This window comes from Trachurus japonicus, chromosome 17, assembly GCF_045865225.1.
Source record: "Trachurus japonicus isolate A0001 chromosome 17, Traja_1.0".
Lineage (NCBI taxonomy): Eukaryota > Metazoa > Chordata > Actinopteri > Carangiformes > Carangidae > Trachurus > Trachurus japonicus.
The window spans coordinates 15631588-15653220 of NC_140923.1; the positions used below are offsets into that span (position 1 = coordinate 15631588).

General features: G+C 42.3%; 1 protein-coding gene across 1 annotated transcript in view; it reads left to right on the plus strand.

Annotated features, from left to right (window-relative positions):
• insra (insulin receptor a) overlaps nucleotides 1-21633 on the plus strand; it is a 78517-nt gene that overhangs the window by 40202 nt on the left and 16682 nt on the right. The window contains exons 3-9 of the mRNA XM_085806002.1: nucleotides 2878-3214; nucleotides 7670-7809; nucleotides 8790-8934; nucleotides 9315-9529; nucleotides 11487-11613; nucleotides 12860-13113; nucleotides 17692-17859. Of these exons, the coding sequence (XP_085662128.1) occupies nucleotides 2878-3214; nucleotides 7670-7809; nucleotides 8790-8934; nucleotides 9315-9529; nucleotides 11487-11613; nucleotides 12860-13113; nucleotides 17692-17859 (1386 nt within the window). The remainder of the gene's footprint in view (nucleotides 1-2877; nucleotides 3215-7669; nucleotides 7810-8789; nucleotides 8935-9314; nucleotides 9530-11486; nucleotides 11614-12859; nucleotides 13114-17691; nucleotides 17860-21633) is intronic.

Sequence of the window (21633 nt, forward strand, 5' to 3'; positions counted from 1 at the left end):
TGGGGGAAAAAGCAGCAAATGCCAAATTAGTTTTCTGCTTTTTTTTTTTTTTTTTTTTTACATACAGTAAAAGCGTAAAAAGTTTGTTCAGGCCCATTAAAGACGTACACGCTCACATTTTTTAACGACCTGACCTGTAACCTGCCCCTCACCTCAACCCGCTCATTATCTCCCGTGCTGCTGAACGATCTTAATCTGGCCCTTGTGGATGAGTGGCTAATCTCCCAGTAGGCAGGTCAGTCTCCTGTATTTACCCCTGAGAAGCCTCCACCTATCCTTGCACACTTGTCCTCACACCTAGAGTGAGACAACAACAACAACACACTCATATAATAAACTGTGGTGGACACACACACATACGCACACACCTGCCAATCCTGAGACTCTGTGTTACGCAACGCATTTATTTACAGGCGAACACGCATGCGCGGTGAACAAACAGCAGCATACAACATACAGACTTGAGTTTAGTTTAGTTTAGTTTAGTTTATTTAAAGTGTAAAATCACCATGGTGCAACATGGTCTCGGTACACTTTACAAAAATTAATTACAATAATAGAAATAGCAAGTCACTTTACACAACAGTTTACAATAAATGATCAGAAAAAATACAGGCCAAATAGGCGAACATATAGCCTACTGTGGAGGACAAGCAAAGAACGTACAGGGAGATAAATAGGACACTCAAATTTTGCCAAAACATTGTGTAAGAAGGTGCTTCTTAAGAAGTGTTTTAAAAGTTACGGTGGAAGTGGATTGTTTGATATGAAGTGGGAGACTATTCATAAGTAGGGTGCACGGTAGGAGAAGGCCCTATAACAGTGTGAGTGTCTCTGTCCTTAAGTTGAACACGTTTATGTCCCAGAAACTGAAATCACTGAACCTTTATTTGTTTTGTCAGGACACTGTATCTTCCTGTAAGTGTTTTATTTTATTTATTTTTTACTGTGTGCTCACAAAGGGGCAAATGTGTCCATGTTTCTGCAAGCCCCAGAAGGCCGTTGTTTAAATTTCCCTCAGCTACTTGAGGTGATGTGGGACTTGTTTACACGGTGGTTTTGAGCTGCATCGTCATGTGTCGTTGTTGTAATGATGCAATGAGATTGTTTTGACCGCATGAATTGCGACACAGTGCTTTTTGACACCAGTGTCTGCTCCTGTTAAGGCTTCAACTGAAGACTTTAAGTTTTATATCTTTGGTTAATCTGTAATCTTTATTTCATCTCATAATAACAATGTTTATTTCGTTTTCCAGAGGCCAAATCTCTTAATAAAACTCAATAAAACAAGGATATTAGATTCATGTGGGTTGTATCGTACTTGATGTATTGTCTTTGAATAAATTACTGTTATAATACAAGTTATTTTCCTAAAAAATCTTCATAATGGCAACATGGACTGACAGAAAAATGGGAAATGTGAATAAGGTGCCCCAAATCCCCAAAATTAGTCTTTCAAACAATTATATTTTGGGATTTCCTGCTTAATGTTGAGAGTCTTGCACCAATTCAGAGTAAAATGAAGTGAAAACAGTCAAAAACACTTATTTATTAGCAGTGATCAACTAGACACTTTGATGTGGGAGTTTCTCTACCCAAGCAGACGTCCTGATATGTACTTAAATAAAGAAAACAAACATCGTCCTCATTATTATGAGTCTTTTCCCATGTTTCCCGGCTCTTATGTAACAGCTCTTGCCCAACATACAGTACTGTTTTGTTAGTTCATTAAACAAGCCCCAGATCTGCAGAGCCGCTCGCTATAAGGACAGGAGGGAAACGGGGCAAAGCCATCCCGCCCGCACGTGTCTCTCTTGCAAAAAAAACACCGTGTCCAATCGTTTTCTTTCCTCGCCGTCTCACTTTCACCAGGCCTTCTGGATAAGTGCCTGTCTTTGTCAACCAGTGTCGGACCCCCGCTGTTTTGTGTTCACTCTGCGCTTGTTGGCCGGTGGCAGATGGTTCTCTGGACCGCTGGCTAGAGCAGCGAGGATGAATTTGACTCCTGCTGATAGAGAAATATGACCATATGAGATTTCTGTGGCGTTTAATGTATAGAGAGACATACTGTCATTGAGGAATGATTAAGATCACCGATGTCCTCCGGCGGGTGATAAACTTCATAGTTTCTGTGCCTCCTCTCTTCTTGTACTTCAAAGTGGACCCTTCATACATAACCTTGTGTTTTCATAGTTTCTTGTAGGGATCGACTGATATGTTTTTTTTTTCAGGGTCGATACCGATACCAATTATTAGTAAACAATGAAACAGATAATAACTCTTCATTTGCAATTTAGAATAACACACCTGCAATTAGACTGATAACAGTATACTGGTTGTTTTTTGTACACTGTGACAATCTTGTGTACATTTTTTGTAGAATAACACAAACTCCAACACAAATCTTGGTTCAGTGGGGACTTGAGGCAGAGAGGCGGCTGCATCAGAGCTAAATTGCTTATTTTATTGGTTATCGGTGCCAATAATTGGTCAATCTAGAGCTGCAACAATTAATCGATTATTAAATTAATCGTCAACTATTTTAATAATCAAATAATTGGTTTTCTCTGATTTCAGCTTCTTAAATGTGAATATTTCTGTTTTTTTTGTTACTTTACGACAATATACTGAGTATCTCTTTGGTTTGTGGACAAAACAAGACATTTGAGGTCATTTTGTGGTTTTGGAAACACTGATTGATATTTTTCAACATTTTTTAATATTTTATTGACCAAACAACTAATCGATTAATCGTTTAAAATGATTGAAAGATTAATTGATAATGAAAATAATCGTTAGTTGCTTGCAGCCATAGTTCAATCCCTACTCTCTTGTAATGAACTTCTCTCCTAACTTGACACTGTTCTTCTTCTTCAGTGTGTCCCGTCCAGTGTAAACACCGCGCCTGCACCAGGGACGACCAGTGCTGCCACGACAAGTGCCTCGGCGGCTGCTCGAAGCCCAACTCGGCCGATCACTGCGTGGCGTGCCGCGGCCTCCAGCAGGAGGGCAACTGTGTCGACCGCTGCTCCGACGACCACTTCGTCTACAAGGGCTGGCGCTGCGTGTCCTTCGCCTTCTGCCAGGATCTCCACAACAAGTGCAAACGGGAGAAAGAGCGCAGCAAGAACCCCGACTGCCACGAGTACGTGATCCACAACGGCGCCTGCATCCCCGAGTGTCCCTCCGGCTACACGACCGTCAACTCCTCCGCGTAAGTGGACACTCGTACACCGGTTCGATGGGCTCTCGATGAGGCCCGAAGGAACAGCGTTTGATCAGTGACGCTGGTTTAAATGTTCGTCATGCATGCACACACGCAAACACACGTGTGCGTCAGAGTTTTGTTCGTGGCGTTCATCCAGGAGTTCGTCTACAAGTTAATTCTTCTGTGTTTGTTTAATTTTTCCTAAAATCAAACCGATGCAGGGTGATAAAAATAAAAAACAGTGCTTTAATTCAGAAATGCATTTGGCCTACTACAGACAGATTATTATTAAAGCAGAAGTAAGCGACATTTTTGTGTTAATATAAGTCTTAAATAGTTAGATCTTCCGACGGCAATCACTTATATAGAGTGTTGGGTCTGAAACACGGGTCTGTCAGTCACTCTGCTCTGCTGTAAGCCCAGGAGAAAACTTTCCTTGTATCCTACAACCTTTATCCAATGAGGAGAGAGAACGGCATGAAGGCGCGGTCCTCTCTGTGTGTGCAGCCAAGGGATGCGTGTGAATGTGGTGACGTAGGGACGAGGGCGGGGACTGCTAACTCCATCGGCTGACAAGAAGTTATGGTGCGTTCAAGGCAACCCGTAACTCATGTTTTTCCGACCTGTGAAGTCGTACCAGTTCGATCTGGTACGAGTTCACGGGTCGGAAAAGCACGAGTGGCCATTATAGTGACTTTCACAGGTAAAACAGGTGCAACAGGAAGGAAAAACACGAGTTACAGGTTGCCTGGAACGCTACAAAGTCGTAAGTCGTGACTTGAAGCCGTAACTTACGGTTTCAAAAGCCTGCCTGGAACGCAGCATTAGCCAAAACGACCGGATCGCTTACTTCTGCTTTAAAACTCCCAGGAATCGTTTGATTACCTGATTGGTGCCTTTGACTCACAGGTGCTGATCAAAATGGGAGACAAATGGTGGGAATAAACAGATTATTGTTTTCTTTGATTGTAATCTTCAAACACAAACATACAGTAACTACGTAGAGTTGCAGCAAATTGTTGATGAATTGATTAGATGTTCAACAGAAAATGAATCAGCAACTACTTGATTATCATCAAACCATTGTTGATGCTTTTCTTTGTGACGTAACAATTGAATATCGTTATGTTTTAAACTGCTGCTCCAACAAAAAAGCACATTTGAACACGTCACTGTGCACTTTGCATGTCATTTCCACCTTTGCATAGACTAATTGATTGCATGAGAAACTGATCGGCAGATGAACAGATACTGGCACCAGCAGAAGGTTCCTCCACCCCTCATAATGTTAGGGTATTACTGTAGTTTTGCTTTTGTCACTGGGTGTTTTGTAGCAGCACAGAGTGACGGTGCAGGAACTGAAGGTCAGACAGCGCTGTGTGTGTGTGTGTGTGTGTGTGCTGCTGCTGTGTACGCATACACCACTTCTGTGCATGTGAGTGAGACTGCAGACAGCTGGGTCAAAGTGGTGCAGCGCAGCAGGAAGGCTGGCACATCTGTGTTTCTGATTTTGACTCCGTATCCATCTGCTGCATTTTTTTTTTTTTTTTTTTTTTTGGTTGCCCACTTGCTGCACAAAATTGATGGTTGTTTACCAACTGCTGGTGTCTGCATTGCAGTGTGCGAGCTATAGGCAACGTGCAAGTGTTCCCTTTTCTGTGCATGTGTGATTTACAACCTGTTTTGCGTATATCTCCGTCGCTGCATCTGCACAGACTTCCCTCCTTAAAGAGGGGTGTAGCAGCTCTGGTGCTGACCTGGCAGTGACCTTCACCGGTTTGACACCTCTATTGACCGTGACAGGCGGCCTGTTGATTAGCGTGGGCGTGCCCGCGAGCGCAGACACTCCAAACAGCCCTAATCACTCTGCTCGGGCGGAGCGCAGGTCGAAGCCGCAGCTTCATCCATCGCGACCTGTCGTCCTTCTTTGTAACAACATGGCTAGTTGACCGGCTCGCGGTGAAGCATCAGAGGAGTCTGAGACATTCGGGACACATGGGCCGTCAGTTCCCTGAGGTGCTGCTGCTGCTGTGCCTCGACCCCCCGTGGCTGACTGCAGAGAGATGGAGGGGTGCAGCAGCGTGGTCCAGACGATGACAAGGAAAAGTGGCTGTGCTCCTGCTGCCGTGTTTCTGTCATCATATGTTTTGCCAAGTACCTAAGCTTCAAGTGAGCCACTTGCAGCTTCACATTCATCAGGTTATGTTCTGTATTTACACCTTAGAGCAGAGGTGTCAAACACAGGATGAATTTGCTAAGTGTGAAAATTACAGAGAAGACAGAAGAGGAATAACATTGTTGACATTGAATGTAGAAATTTCAGTTTGTTCATAATGCGTTGTGTAAAAGGGTAGTTCATTAACTGTAACATCTTAATTATGCACTAAAACAAAGGGAAAAAGTCACAGTTCTTTTTATTTATAGGTTATCATGTTATTATTTTACTGGTCTGGCCCACTTGAGATCAAATTGCGCTGTTTGTTTGTGGCCTTAGAGGTTTCTAGTGGGACTCTCTGAGCAGATGTAGCTTCACTAGAGCAGATTAGGGTAAATGACGTTGCTTAGCTGCATCCCAGTAATTAAGGAGAAGGAAACAGTGCTGCTGATTTTCTCTTTCAGCCCAGCAGGTTCAAAAAGCTTCAAATACGGGCGAGCTAGAGGTGCAATAATTGAAGTTTTACTGATGTAGTATAATCAAACACTCAGAAATCTGAACCATTACGGTATATTTTATGCGATCGGCCTGTATTTCACAGGTGTTGCATTAGGTGGAGGAGGTATTGCCTGATGAAGGGCTCCACACTTCATATCTTCTGAGTGATGCTTGAGCGGTTTTAGTCAGCAGGAGCCTCTCAGATGTCGATCTGCCGACCTGAGGGGGGGTTTAAATCAACAATCCCCCCTCATCTAACCCTTTAGGCTACGATTGACCTGCATTGAACCCGGTTGTGCTCATATCTCTCTGCCTTTTCACGCTGCCTCTCTTTCTGTTCCCCTTATTGCTCACCGCTTCTCTGTGGCATCTCCCTCCCATTGCTGGCTTTAAACTAAGCTGTGGAAATGAAAGTGCTCTGCGGATAAGCGGCGTACTCCGCGGCGTTATGACTGTCTAGGCTGAATGTGCAGATATGGCACTAGGAGGGAGAGGGGGGTCAAGATAGTTCACACAAGTTATGAAGCACATAAAGAAACAATAACCTTCTGGTATTGACAGCACACAGACACACTTTTACAGCTAGTTTTGTTTGGGTCTTCTTCATATTAGATGGGCTGGTTATTTACATTTCTATTTAATATTCATATATCGTATTTATTCTAGACGATACGATAAAAAACCACAGCACATTACATGCCACCCGCTTCTATTATATGGCTTTCACAGAAGAAATACCTCATGCTTTTGTAACGACTCTGCCAACTTACTCAACTGTTGCTGAACTCAGTCATTCTCACCTCATAAACCAGCCAGCGGCAAAAAAAAAATAAAAAAAAATACATGAACACATGTAGTACTTAGGACAATGACCCACAGCAAAAAGCCCATCGTTGTCTAATCCTTGGCTTAACCCCCTCAATTTGACACTGTTTAAAAAAAAAATCTCTGCAGCATGTGTCTCCGCTGAAAGACGTGTGATCAGGCCGCTGTGGGAATCTGAGCGGTTGTGCAGAGGTCGCTGTGTACTTTGGATTTTAACCTCATCAAAGTTTGTACTTTGTCGCATTATGAGTGAGTGTGGGGATTGTACCGACGGCTTTTCAGGAAATGGGTTAATATGGGTTGCACACAAAGGCACGGCCATACTGTATGTACCTGTTATGAGAAGAGACTTGTTATGAAAACATTATATAAGCCAACTCGTTTAGCTCGGTAGTAAAGGTCAAGCGTAACTTCAGGATAGTTCACTTTTAGTCGAAACAGAACAAAACAAAAGTTCAAACTTCCACTCTCCGCTTAGTGCTCATCTTTTATCTCCAAGTTGTAAATCAACACACATTATTATTGTTATTAATATTATTATAAGGGTTCCTACGCAAGTATGGGAAAGTATGGAATTTGATTTTATACATTTCCAGGCCTGGAAAAGTATGGAAAATGGAAATTATTGTATGGAAATATATTTATCTTAATACTTATCTGGGTTTGGTCTTATCTGAAGTTATCTGGGTTAATTATTTTTGTATGTGCCACCTATAGCTACAATCTCCTGGAAATTATGTGGTTACATAATGGCATACACATTCAGAATAATGAAAACAAATGATTAGTTGCATGATTTTTTTTATATAATGCACAACTATTTACTTTAATTTTTTACCGAGAAGTCTGGAAATTAGGGACTGGAAAAAGTATGGAATTTGGAAATTTCAAATGTGTAGGAACCCTGTATTATGTTGCGGACCACATTGTGTTGAATGGTCTTTCTAATCAGTGTTTATTTATTTCCCCCTTATGTTCAACAGGCTTAACTGCACTCCCTGCGCAGGGCTCTGTCCCAAGGTGTGTATGGGTCTGAAGACCGTGGACTCGGTCACCGCTGCTCAGGCTTTACGCGGTTGCACCGTCCTCAACGGGAGCCTGGTCATCAACCTGCGCGGAGGAAGTGAGTATCTGTGATTTGTCTGGCAACGGATACAGATAACAGTGAAGAAAGCTGCACATTGCACTCACAATCAAGCCAAGTCAAGTCAACAAAAGAACAGTGTATAGATAACTTTTAAATTTAAATACAGTGAATAACGAAAACAAATCCATTTAGATTACATGCAGACAATGTACTCGCACACAATTGAATTGAATATATTGAGGGATAGCCCCTTGAGATGTAGCATTTCATTTTCGAGGGGGTCCCTAGTACACATACAACATACATACAAACATACATTCCACAAAACAGACAGTACAGAAAACAAAAGAAACAAAAGACAAAAAAAAGAAAAGAAAAACAGTTAGGTAAAACATATGCTTGCACTCAGCTCACCCACAACCCCTGTCCTCAAATGGTATACGGAGAAATATTATACATACATTAAATTACACTCAAATTAAAAACATGAACATAGTTAGTTAGTAACAGCAGCACATCATTTCCAAATGGCAATTTCGTTGTATTGCTTTGTTTTACAATGACAATACAGCTTTAAAATAATTTAAAACTTCTCTTTTTATTAAGGTTCAAGCAGTCCACATATTATCCTTTGTATATAATTTCTGCAGAACCATACATTTTTCCTGTGGCATGAGTTACTCAACAATTATACATAAACATAACAAACCAAGTAACACATCTTACATAGAATACAAACAAACCAGAGTCGTCCATGTTGTATCACTTAGTGAGCAAACTTCAACTTTAATGCCAGTGACTATAAACACAGTTATCATTGACAGTTATTTTTGTGTCCGAACAGGCTTTATCTTGTTATTTATCTTTTCCATATACAAAGGGAAAAAAAACAAAGCCAGATTTGACAACAAAGACAGTAGAGGACGGTTTGCTGCCAACTTGACTTCAGCTCCAGTGCGCTGTGGGTTCAGAGGTCACTTCAAAGCTTTGTGTCTTTTTTGTTTTTTTTTCTGCAGACAACATCGCGGCTGAACTGGAGGCCAGCCTGGGCCAGCTGGAGGAGATCACTGGCTACCTGACAGTGCGACGTTCCTACGCCCTCGTGTCCCTCTCGTTTTTCCGCAAACTCCGAGTTATTCGTGGAGAGGAGCAGGAAACCGGGTGAGACTCCTCCGTTCCTCCGAGTCCCGTCTCATCCTCGCCATCTCAGAGCCTCCTCCTGTAATTATGAGTTAAAAGCGGAAGGACTGACCTTTTCAAAACGTCTTACTGTGGTAGCTGCTTTTGGTTAGACTTTTTTCCCAAATCATATATGAGGCTTCATTCACATGAGGTGGTAGACGGCCGTAGCACAATGGGCTGCACTTACAGTAGGAACGGCAGAGGATCGACATGATGCAAATTGTAGAGGAAGCATACAGAAATACTTTTCTACTCGTGTTGCTCAAGAAACATCCTCTAAGCCGAGTGTTATACAGTATGCAACCATGAGAAATATGTTCATGTAATCTTGTGTGTGTGTTCTCCCCCCCCCCCCGCAGATATTACTCGTTCTACGCCCTGGACAACCAGAACCTGCGGCAGCTCTGGGACTGGTCCAAACACAAGCTCGCCATCCTGCAGGGGCGCATGTTTTTCCACTACAACTCCAAACTCTGCATGACGGAGATCCGCAAGATGGAGGAGGTGACGGGAACCAAAGAGCGGCAGCTGAAGATCGACATCGCCTCCAAGACCAACGGAGACCAGGCCTCATGTAAGAGAGAGCCCTCCTCGACTGTTGTAGCAGGGGTTTCTATGGCAACTGGAAACACACACACACACACACACACACACAGTCGTCCCTGGTACAGATGCAAACATAGACATAGTTATTGTTATGATGGTCATTTCCTGTCCCCGTGTGTGTGTGTTTGCAGATGTCTCCCTGCCAACCTTTTACCGACATAGTTCAGTAGGAACAACCAACAGACCAAAGCTCTCACAACGCGGTGATGTGATGGTAGAAGATTCGTTTTTTTATATATATATATATATATATATATATATATATATATAAGAGGCGTAATTTCCAAAGACCTGTAGCTATAATCTCTAATTATCTGTTTGGTGTGGCTCAAATAGAAATGATAACCAACCTAAAAAAAAAAACAAATGTATCTTTCTAATACAGCAGCAACATTTAGAGATGTTACTATCCCTAGAATAAAAAATGAATGAAAATGAATTTACAGCCACAGGTAATAAAAAAACAAACAAAAAAAACTTGTTGCTGATTTAAAGAGACTTTCTGTCACTGAGAGTCATTTGTCTTCTGTTGAGATGAAGACAAGGGTATTATCTCACTTTCATATGTTTTTAATATGTGTCTCTTCAATTACGTTACATTTGCATGAGAGAGAGGGACTGGGAGAAAGAAAAAAAGAAGAAGAAAAGAACAGGACCAGGCAGTTGAGTCGGGTTGGGTCCAACTTGGACTCGTCTCTTTTTTGCTGCAGATCTTGGGTCTGTGTGTGAACATGTCTCACACACAAGTGGAGCTGTTGCTAACTCCAATTTAGTGGTGTGTGATATTCACCAGAGGAGGAAAAAAAAAGTGTGTTTTTGAGGTGTGTGAATAGGAAAATTCAGGTCAAATCACATAAAAATTGACTCTTTCTCTCTTTCAACTTTGACTGCTCACTTAATCTTGTTACTTGATCTCAAGAGAGTTCCTCAGGTGAATTTAAGACCGGTTCTGAGTGTCCACTGGGACATCGGATGCACAGTGGGTTTGGACAGTGCTCCCACTGGTCTGTTTTGAATCATAAAGACTACAAAGACTTCTATCTAATGCAAAGGTCTGTGCCTGATTAAACTGAGCCACTGAGATTCACAAAGCCAGGCCAATATATTTTTTTAATTTATTTTTTTATCAAACGGATTCTTACCGCTGCATGTTTCTAGTTTTCAATAAGTTCCTTGACAAATATGATGAAGTGTCGACCATCAACAAAACTGTTTTCAGGGTTTAAATGGCCTACTTCAGCTGTCCACTGATGATGTTTTGTTTTTTTTCAACTCTCTTTATTGATTTTTCTCGTATTTTAACATAATACACAACCGACAGTAATAAAAACACTATGCTCATTTTCACGTTTACACATGAAGCTCATTATAGTTAAATTAAATGATTAAATGATCTGGAAACAGAAATAAACAGGTCACAGGGGAATATGATAAAGGGGATTCATTAACACATTTCTTTCCTTACATTGAGGTGTACGTAAGAGCACTTCTACAACTTTTCCCTGGTCGAGTTTAATCCTGAACACTGTTGCACTGTTGAATTATTAACTCTGCTCATCTCCAGCCTCTTGGATTGTTATTTTTGCACCACAGTTATGTAATTCCTGTCCAGCCACACTGAAGGCAAAGACAGATGTTCACATGTGCACCTAAAGTAAACATCATTTTGCTTGTCAGCTTAAGACACATTTTAATTTAGAAAGGTGGCGAACAGTCTCTTATCTTAACCTCATCTACTAAAAGTAATTGAGCAGGAGGAGGAGGAGGAGGACGAGACAGCTCCAGGACATTGGGTTGTTAAACAGATGTTTCTCCACTAACGTCTCCCAGTTACAGCAATTTAACAAAAAAAAAACCTCACTGATAATCTGCTTCAGCTGTTTATTGCTTTTAATTGATAAATGTCCCCTTTTTTTTTTTTCCAGGCGAGAATCACGTGTTGAAGTTCACCCAGATCCGAACTATGAGTGATAAAATAATGGTGAAGTGGGAACCCTTCTGGCCCCCAGACTTCAGAGACCTGCTGGGATTCATGGTGCTTTACAAGGAAGCGTAAGTTAATTTTCAGTCATCATCCGTCAGCCGCGGTCGCAGTCGCAGCCAGACTTGGATCTCTGCCAGACAAATATTGTTTTCAGCTGCTCGAGCACTTTGTCAGATAAGAAAAGTAGAAACATGCTGATCGGTTGAGATGTGGTGGATAAGTGATAACGTCAATTCCTGTTTCACCGACTCATTTAAAACACTTGCAGAGAAATCGTGACAACGTGTAAGCAATCTGGAAACAATCTGTGTTCTAATAGATCAGATAAATATTATGCCGAAACATTAATCTGTTGTTTGCGTCAAGTCATCAGTCGATACAACTGTTGTTTTTTCCCCACAGAGGTTTCGTTTAACCGCACACATATTCATAAATACTACATACTGCTACTACTCAGCTAAGCCTTCGTCCAGGAAGCTAACGAGGCATTTACAATATCCACATTTCACTGACTGTTTAGTCAAAGACACTTTTCTAACTCCACACATGCAGATTGTATTTTTTTGTTGTAAGCTTCACCCGGTTTGGAGCCACAAAAGGCTTGATGCAACCTTTTTTTAAAACCTACTGTAGTGCTCCTTAAGACCTGTAAACAGCCTTTGATGTGTAAAAGATGTGCATTCCCCGTTTACGCTACAACTTTGTTGTTATAACGCAGAGAACGGCGTGTGAATTCCTCGTTTACGTGGGTGTTTTACAGTCAGAGTGAGTAACAAGAGTCGCGGCTCTGGTGCTTTTACGGACGAACCAAAATTTAAACGATTTGTTTCACTGTGGGCTGAGGATGTCTTTGATGTGTGATGGTCTCGTCATCGTATTATTAAAGAAATCTGCATAGATGCAGAACGAACAGGCTGTGCCGTTTTCTTTGAGCAGGCGTAGTCATTCCCACCCACTGATCTGATCAAAACAAGTGAACGTGCTGGTTGCACCGAACCTAATTTGAATGAATAATTAGCTCTTGTTTGTTCAGATCCATCTCCTGTGAGTGACACGCTGCAGAGTAGACACAGAGATAAAATCACTGAGTATCCTCCCTCTGAACCAGCAGCATCTTGAGCGTCGCTCTGGCCTTCGCCGTGTTTACACAGCTCTCTGCCTCGACCGACCGCTCCAATAAATACAATGATAAACTGCTTGAAAACATCAAACTGAAACTCAATATCCTTCCTCAAGTGAAATACAATTTAGGTCTACATATAAAACAACTTTTCATTTGGATGCTGATATTGTTTCCTCCCCCGACCGATGCAGACCCTTTCGGAACGTAACCGAGTTTGATGGGCAGGACGCCTGCGGCTCCAACAGCTGGGTGATCGCCGATGTGGACCCTCCGCGTCGAGCCTCCGAGGGCGACAAAGAGCAGTTTGAACCGGGTCACCTCATCCTGCCGCTGAAGCCCTGGACGCAGTACGCCATCATGGTGAAGACGCAGCTCTCGGCCTCCGACGAGCACCAGATCCACGGAGCCAAGAGCGAGATCATCTACGTCCGCACCAACGCCACCAGTAAGAGCGATTCAGATTTGTGTTGTTTTTTATTAAAGGGATAATTCAAATTTCACTCATTATCTACTCACCCCAGGGTTCTTACGGATCCTTAAAAAGTCTTAAAAGGCATTGAATTCATTAATCTAAAAACAAGGCCTTAATTGGCATTAAAATGTCTTAAATCAATTTTTCAAAAGTCTTAAAAATGTTAACACTTGGTAAGTGGTATTTTATGGTTGTAATTAGTCTTTGCATTTATTTTGAAAGGACAGCTGGAAAGAGACACAATCCAATGTTCATGTAGCAGTCACTTTACCTTAGATCACATAGGAAAGTGGGTAAAATTGTCCCTAACCCTATGTAATTGATGTGGGGTTTTTCTTTTTCTTTTTTTCTGCATTTGTGTTTATTATGAAGTCAGTCTTAAATTTAATTTCAAGTGGCTTTAAAAAAGTCTTAAAAAGTCTTAAATTAAACTTAGCTTAAGCTGTAGGAACCCTGCACCCTCATGTCGACTAAGGGCTGGGGGAGAAGTTTCAGAGTCCTCCGTGCCTTCTCTGAGTTACAGCAGGGCTCGGTGCAGCACTGCATGTCCATATGACGGTTGCGAACGGGCCTCACTTTTCTTCGTCCAAAAAGACACACCAAAAAACATCCAAATACCTCCACACAGCTCGTCTGTAATGTCCCTCTTGTATTGAAGCCCCAACATGAGAAATTGTTCCGAAAAAAATTAAATAAGTCTATTTTAAGCTTGTTTGTAGCGGAAGCTCCCAGTGTTGCTCTGCCAGAATCTCGCGCGATTTGCGGAGCCGTGAACTGGGTGTCAATGCAAATCGCGCAAGATTTGCACAGACACAGGCAAAGCAGTGAACTGAGACACTGGGAGCTTCCGCTACAAACAAGCTTAAAACATATACTTATTTAATTTTTTTCGGAACAATTTCTCATGTTGGGGCTTCAATACAAGAGGGACATTACAGACGAGCTGTGTGGAGGTATTTGGATGTTTTTTGGTGTGTCTTTTTGGACGAAGAAAAGCGAGCTCCGTTCGCAACCGTCATATGGACATGCAGTGCTGCGCCGAGCCCTGCTGTAACTCAGGGAAGCCACGGAGGACTCTGAAACTTCTCCCAGCCCTTAGTCGACATGAGGGTGAAATTTCAATTTTGGGTGAACTATCCCTTTAAGAACTTTATATATATAGTTCAAACCTCTGGGCCAACCCCCACCCTCCTCGTTGTTCAACATTACAACCCCACAATGATTCTTCTTGAGCAAAATGTGCCTTTCTGTCGTTTTAATGACACTACTAATGTTTGAAACCATCAGTATCCATCAGCACTTTGCTGCAGGTCCCACGACAGCAGTTTGTTGTTAAACAGCATGTGAATATGATGATAATGTCTCTCCCCCCGAAGCTGTGTGTTTCCTCTTTGGTGATGTATACAGTATGTTTGTAAAACTCAGTAGAAAGAAATGCAAAGCAGAAATGAGCACAGTATCTGCAGGTCTTGACAAGTTTCTAAAGAAGCTTTGACTTCAGTTTCCACATTAGAAAAATACTATAGCGCTTTAAAAAGTCTAGGAATTCACCTACTGAAGTCGTTATGGGTTATAACACGATAGTTTTAACTGATTACCAGTTTAGTTCATTTTCTGGGTCCAAGTGACATTAATATAGGAATTAAATCACTTAAATGTCATGATTATAGCCGCAACAATTAATCGATTAATTGAACAATAATTGATTATTAAATTAATCATCTACTATTATTATGATCGAATAATCGGTTTGAGTCAAAATGCTCTGATTTCAGCTTCTTAAATGTGAATATTTCTGGTTTCTTTTGTTCCTTTATGACAATAAACTGAGTATCTCTTTGGTTTGTGGACAAAACAAGACATTTGAGGACGTCATCTTGTGGTTTGGGAAAGACTGATTGACATTTTTCAACATATTTAAACATTTTATTGACCAAACAACTAATCGATTAATCGTTTACATAATCGACAGACTAATCGATAATGAAAATAATCGTTAGTTGCAGCCCTAGTCAAGATGATAATAAATAATTCTAGGCCCTACTGATTTACCATCATACTTTTGTTGGAAATATGATCGTGACCAGGTCTTAAAAGTCCTAAATGTGACTTGAAGAACCCTACAGAAACCTCGTTAAAGCACAGCTTATGGTTACAATAAGTTCCCATTGTGGAAAAAAGACCTGTGCGTGCACTTCTGAGTCACAGATTGTCCAAAAACTTCACCGACTTATTTTTAGGCTCGTCTTGAATCCACATTTCCTGCGGTGTTACTATCATTGACGGGTGCAGTCGGTGTTGGTGTGTGTCAGTCTGGCCGCTGCCAAATGTCCTTGGCACAGGAACAGGGAAGAGGAAGGCAGATGGCACGATTGGCCCGCGGTGCCGCCGGCCTGCAGGCCAACGCCACCACCACCAGCTCGTCGTCGTCGTGCAAGGTGCCTGCTCTGCTGCATCAGTCGGGTCACGCAGCGATCACAAACTCGCTTCCCCAGACACTCAGAAACTTCACTGCCACCCGCAACGTGTCTCGTGTGCACTTTGGGTTCGTTGTACTCACGTTGGCCCGTCTAAGTGGCTTCCTTTTTACACAACGTGCATTTCCTTCCTGATAAACAACAAACATCAAACATGACAACCCTCACTCAACATGAAACAGGCTTCCAGCAGCAGCAGCAGCAGCAGCAGCAGCTCCAGCCAAGGGCGGGCTGCTGCTGCTGCTGCTGTCGTCTACCCAGCTCTGGCTTCCCGGTCTGTGTCATGTCTAACCAGCAAACCTCGTCAGAAGGGCAAAGCTGTCATTACCAATAAGCTTTTGCTAGTGAAACTTAGTCTGACAATGCGGTCGGACCAGTGTGTTGCTGCACCGTCATGAAACGGGGACGACATAATCATGCTGTGACAACGGAGCTCAGGTCCCTGCGTCTCCTTTAGGCTTCAGTCTTGACATCTGTTCTCCTGCACACGCTTCCTATAAAGCACAAATGTCAGCATTTAAACTTATGTTCAGTGATTTATTTCTATTTTTTTTATTAGTCTTCTCATAAATGTTGCTCCCTGTTCGCCTCCCACTCAGAAATCTGATTCATATGTCAACTCAAGAGACGTCTCGTTGTCGACCGTGGGACATAAGGTGATGCCAGTCAGTGTTGAAGCCACACGCAGCTGCTAACCGCTGTTTCTTCTGTTCTTATCGGCTGGCAGTGGTTGATGCAAAATCAAAGATTAAAAAAAAAAACACATTTCGATGCACATGATAAACAATAAGGAGCATGTGGCTCGTGGCAGTTCCCGTCCTCACGCGCCAACTCATGTTTGTTTTTGTGTTAGTGTGCTTTTAAGAACCAGTTAAGGGCAGAAAAACGTATAGTTTTGCGACTTCATGAAGAAAAAAAAATGAAAATGAACACAGCTCATTTGAATTTTGTGTTTTCACTGTAACATTTTGGAAATATACAAAATACCACTGCTGCTAAAACTACTGAAAACAAGAACTGAAACTTAACAATGTAAAACCACTGAAAAAGAAGGGGACTAAAACTAAAACTACACAAGGCACACAATAAAACTAAAACTTAAATATAATTATACACCACAAGAAATTCCTGCAGCTTTTGAAGAAAGACACAAATGTGCAAATTATAATTTAAATGGCAAAGCTCTTTGTTTTGTTACTCTGAGTGCAGAAAAATACAACGCTACACAAATATTTTGTTTATTTTGTCTCTGCAACAGTAGACTGAATGTGAATCGATCATACTCAGTGTTCATGTTTATATCACAAATGCTTTTCTTATGAAGGGGCATGCAAACATGGAGAAGTGTAATTACCAACCAGGGAAACGGGGGGAATACCAAGAGCAGGCAGCTGCTGGCCACAGGGCAACACCCTGCCAGGAAGTGTCATATGAAATGCAAATGGGATTGAAACAGTGTTTCTCTTATGCTGTTTCTGATAAATGCAAACGATTAATTTATCAGCATCTGCTCACTGTGATAATGTAGCAGCAATATTTACAGTGAACTAGATGTTTCATTACATGTAATCCCTCTAAGTCTCTAATGAATTACACATGAGGGAAACAGGCCTTTGTTTAAAACCTGGAGATCCACTCGTGATTTTATTAGTACCATCAGTAGAATGACATGTACTCTGAACAATAACAACATACTGCAGTTGACTGCACTTAATTAAAGACCTTTTGTTGATTTATTTTGCTTACAGGATCAGCAACAGTGTTATTAAAGTGGCTTCTCGTGTACATGTAGATCCTAAATGGGTTTTCATGACAGGAGGAGCTCGTGCACCAATTAAACACCTCAATTCTTAATATTTTCATTCATATTTTAGTTTAGTTGGTTTAAATGCTGTTGGTTTGTCCACTTTGCATTCATAAATGTTTTTTGTTGCACAATTAGTTGTAATTTATGGGTAAATAACAGAATATATGTTTTGATAAATGAGCACTTGGACACACGTATGAACACATTTTCTGGAGTTTCTCCTCACTGATCCAACTTCCTCTGTGTTTCCGCAACGTGTCTCCCCAGAACCCTCCGTCCCGCTGGACCCCATCTCTTCGTCCAACTCCTCGTCCCAGATCATCCTCAAGTGGAAACCTCCCAACGACCCCAACGGCAACATCACTCACTACTTGGTCTTCTGCCAGCGCCAGCCCGAAGCCAGCGAGCTCTACAAGTTCGACTACTGTCAGAAGGGTGAGCCACATTGTTGTGGTCGTCCTGTTGTGGTGTCTGTCTGCTTCATGTTTTTTTTTTTTTCCGTCCAACTGTCTGAGAATGAGAGACAAAAACAGAACAAAATCTTTTGCCAGCTCTCTGTTTGTTGATGACTTGAAGTTGCTCCAGTCTGCTCATAGGATGCTCTGGTAATGAATGTGATCACTTTCACTTTGACTAGTAATTCATATACACAACAAAAACCACACAACCATAATGTATAGCGTCCACTAGAGCAAATCTAACCTTTTTACTACAAAACAATTAAGTCTTTAGTCTTAAAGCAGAACTATGCAGGATTTCGGCTGTAATTATTGTGGCTCAGAGACACTGTGATGGTTGAGTGACCTACTATGAGGTGAATGGGGTCTAGGCCAATGCGCCCACCGCCCCTGTCATTACCCGTTTGCATCGCTACCCGATTTGTGACAATACTGGTCTGCGCATGCGCAGACCGGCCGCCATCTTGGACAGCTGCCTACGGCAACTCCACTTGGACAAACTTCATTTGGGCACTGCCTGATTTGCGTACAATCGCAAGTCTGCTTAAAGTTCTGTAAATTTAAAATACGGTACTGTGAAAATGATTTTATAAAAAAACGGAGAAAAAAACGCGGACGTCCGTCATAAGACAGCCGCGGCAGACTCGTTTATTCAGTGAGTGTTGTGGTCAGGCCCGGACTGGCCATCGGGAGAACCGGGAGGTTTCCCGAAGCGCCGGCCTATGATTGGCCTGCTGGCCTGCGTCTCTCTCTCTCTCTCTCTCTCTCTCTCTCTCTCTCTCTCTCTCTCTCTCTTTTTTTATTTTTAAGTCTGCTGGTCAGCCGGCCTCATGTACTGTCCTGCTCGCTGAGCTGTCGGACCTGGGTCTCTGTCACTGTTGCGCTGTAGCGCTGCCACACAGAAACACCAACAACAGAGAAGAAGACAGAAAGCTTCCCCGCACGATTCAAACTCCAGACATTAGAAGTGGATTAAATGTTGACTGGGAGTCGTGTCAGTGCAAATGTGATGATCGATAGTGATTTAACAGGCGAGATTCAGCTGCGGTGTCCGAGGGACCGACTTAGTCAGACGCTGTTGTTAAGTTACGTCCATAGACTGTTGCTAGGCTACACAGCGGTGTGTCTCGGTACAGGTAGAGCGGTTGGGATATGACGTCATTGTTTCAGAAAATATCCGTTTTGGGCGTTTTCGGACCACAGATGTGCAATGCTTCATAAAAGAAAAGTCCAGGTGCTTCAGCTGGACTTTGAGAGAGACTTCACCCGAAAATGTCCAACCCAGTGGAAAGACGCTGTTCTTTAATGGCCACACCGCCGCATACAACTCTTCCAAAGGTAACGCTAAGCCTCTTTTAATGTGTTTTGCCCGCCGTGGCATTGTTTATAACACTTAAAGCTGAGTGGGGTTGTGTCCTGTCTGAATGTATGCTGCATCTGGCAGTGTGGTCTATAGCTTCAGTTGTTTGAGTGATGCGCAATGGCTGCGTGCGTGCGTAAAAGAGAGATGGCACAAGGTGTGTGTGTGTGTGTGTGTGTGTGTGAGGGGGGGGGGGTGATTTTCACACAACGTCCGACTCTCCCAACAAAAATCCCGCCCCCCCCCCTCTCAGAAAATAGTTCCGACGTCCATGAAGATACCTCTGCAAGTAAGTTATCTAAAAAAAACAACAACAACAACAAAAAAACACTGGTTCTTGTCAGAAGGCTTTGAGGTCCAGGGACCTGGGTCCTTGAGGCTGTACACTTTTACACAGTAGGCTATAGGCCCTGGCCATGAAATTAAACAAGCCACTTTTTTATTTTGCTGTTATCATTCCATTATTATGTATATGAATACAAGGGCAAATTAAGTGAGACATAGTCTACACTATCTCACTGTATGAACTATAGTGTATGGAAAAACACTGTAAGCATGTGTTTGCTATTCAAAGGTCGTGGTGATGGTGATGATGACATGAGTCCTGTGAGTCCTGCTGGTACTTCAGGAGAGCAGCTGGCAGAAGGTAGAGAATCATTTCTAGAGCAACAACATGCAAGTTGCAGACATAACACCAACAGGCACTGCCATTTGACATAAATGGCTCTCATTTGTAAGTAAGTAAGTAACATTTTATTTATATAGCACTTCTCACAGAGAAGACTCACAAAGTGCTTCACAAGATACATAAGAGGGAGTTACAATAGTCGAGGCGTGAGGCAGAGATGGGGACTCGAGTTTGCGACTCGAACTCGCGTCGCAATCTCGAGTCGCACCCACAGAGACTTCAGACTTGACTTGGACTCGTGTTTTGAGACTCGTGAACAATCATTATTTTTTTGGCTCGTGCCTCCCTCCTGACAGGACGACCGACGATATATATATATATATTTTTTGCCGTTAACACACCATAGCAGAGCAGCGGCACATGGCCGGTAACGTTACACAGATGGAGGTTAGATCTTCATATTGAACTCCTACAGAGTGCAGCCAAACACCAGTGTCTAAAGAGAGAGGAGCAGCTCCTCTGACAGCGCAGTCAGCTGCTGCGGGTGAGTGACAGGCGACTGTGAACTGGCTTCTTTTTTTTTTTTTTTTTATAGCGGCACCGTCCGTAGCCTACATGTGAGGTACAACGTCCGTTTTTTGTCAAACTTTCCTTCACGGGGACTAGCTGCTGCATAACTGGCACATATCAGGCTACTGTAGGCTAAATCCTCCTGTTTATTTATGTTTTTGCTGCGAAATATGACTGAAGGCCCGTATGGAAGTCTGGACGTGTCGACACGCCCCCACGAATAGACTGAGCTAATTAAAAAAATAATAACAACAACAACAAAACACTGGTTCTTGTCAGAAGGCTTTGAGGTCCAGGGACCTGGGTCCTTGAGGCTGTACACTTTTACACAGTAGGCTATAGGCCCTGGCCATGAAATTAAACAAGCCACTTTTTTATTTACTGTTATCATTCCATTATTATGTATATGAATACAAGGGCAAATTAAGTGAGACATAGTCTACACTATCTCACTGTATGAACTATAGTGTATGGAAAAACACTGTAAGCATGTGTTTGCTATTCAAAGGTCGTGGTGATGGTGATGATGACACGAGTCCTGTGAGTCCTGCTGGTACTTCAGGAGAGCAGCTGGCAGAAGGTAGAGAATCATTTCTAGAGCAACAACATGCAAGTTGCAGACATAACACCAACAGGCACTGCCATTTGACATAAATGGCTCTCATTTGTAAGTAAGTAACATTTTATTTATATAGCACTTCTCACAGAGAAGACTCACAAAGTGCTTCACAAGATACATAAGAGGGAGTTACAATAGTCGAGGCGTGAGGCAGAGATGGGGACTCGAGTCTGCGACTCGAACTCGCGTCGCAATCTCGAGTCGCACCCACAGAGACTTCAGACTTGACTTGGACTCGTGAACAATCATTATTTTTTTGGCTCGTGCCTCCCTCCTGACAGGACGAGGTGAAAAAAGCAGGACTGGGTTATAGTTTTTATGTGTTCATCAAAGAGCATGGACCGATCAAAAATAACACCGAGGTTCCTAGAGCTGGTGCGCACTAGAGCTGGGCGGTATGACCAAAAATTTATATCACGGTATTTTTCATAATTATACCGGTTTCACGGTATTTGACGGTATTTATTTTTTTTCATGCATGACTGGGTGTTAACCCCATTTTCTAATAATTTAGAGAATAATTACTGCAGTAAATTGGCTTAGAATGACCTATTTTACTGTCACGAGGAGTGAA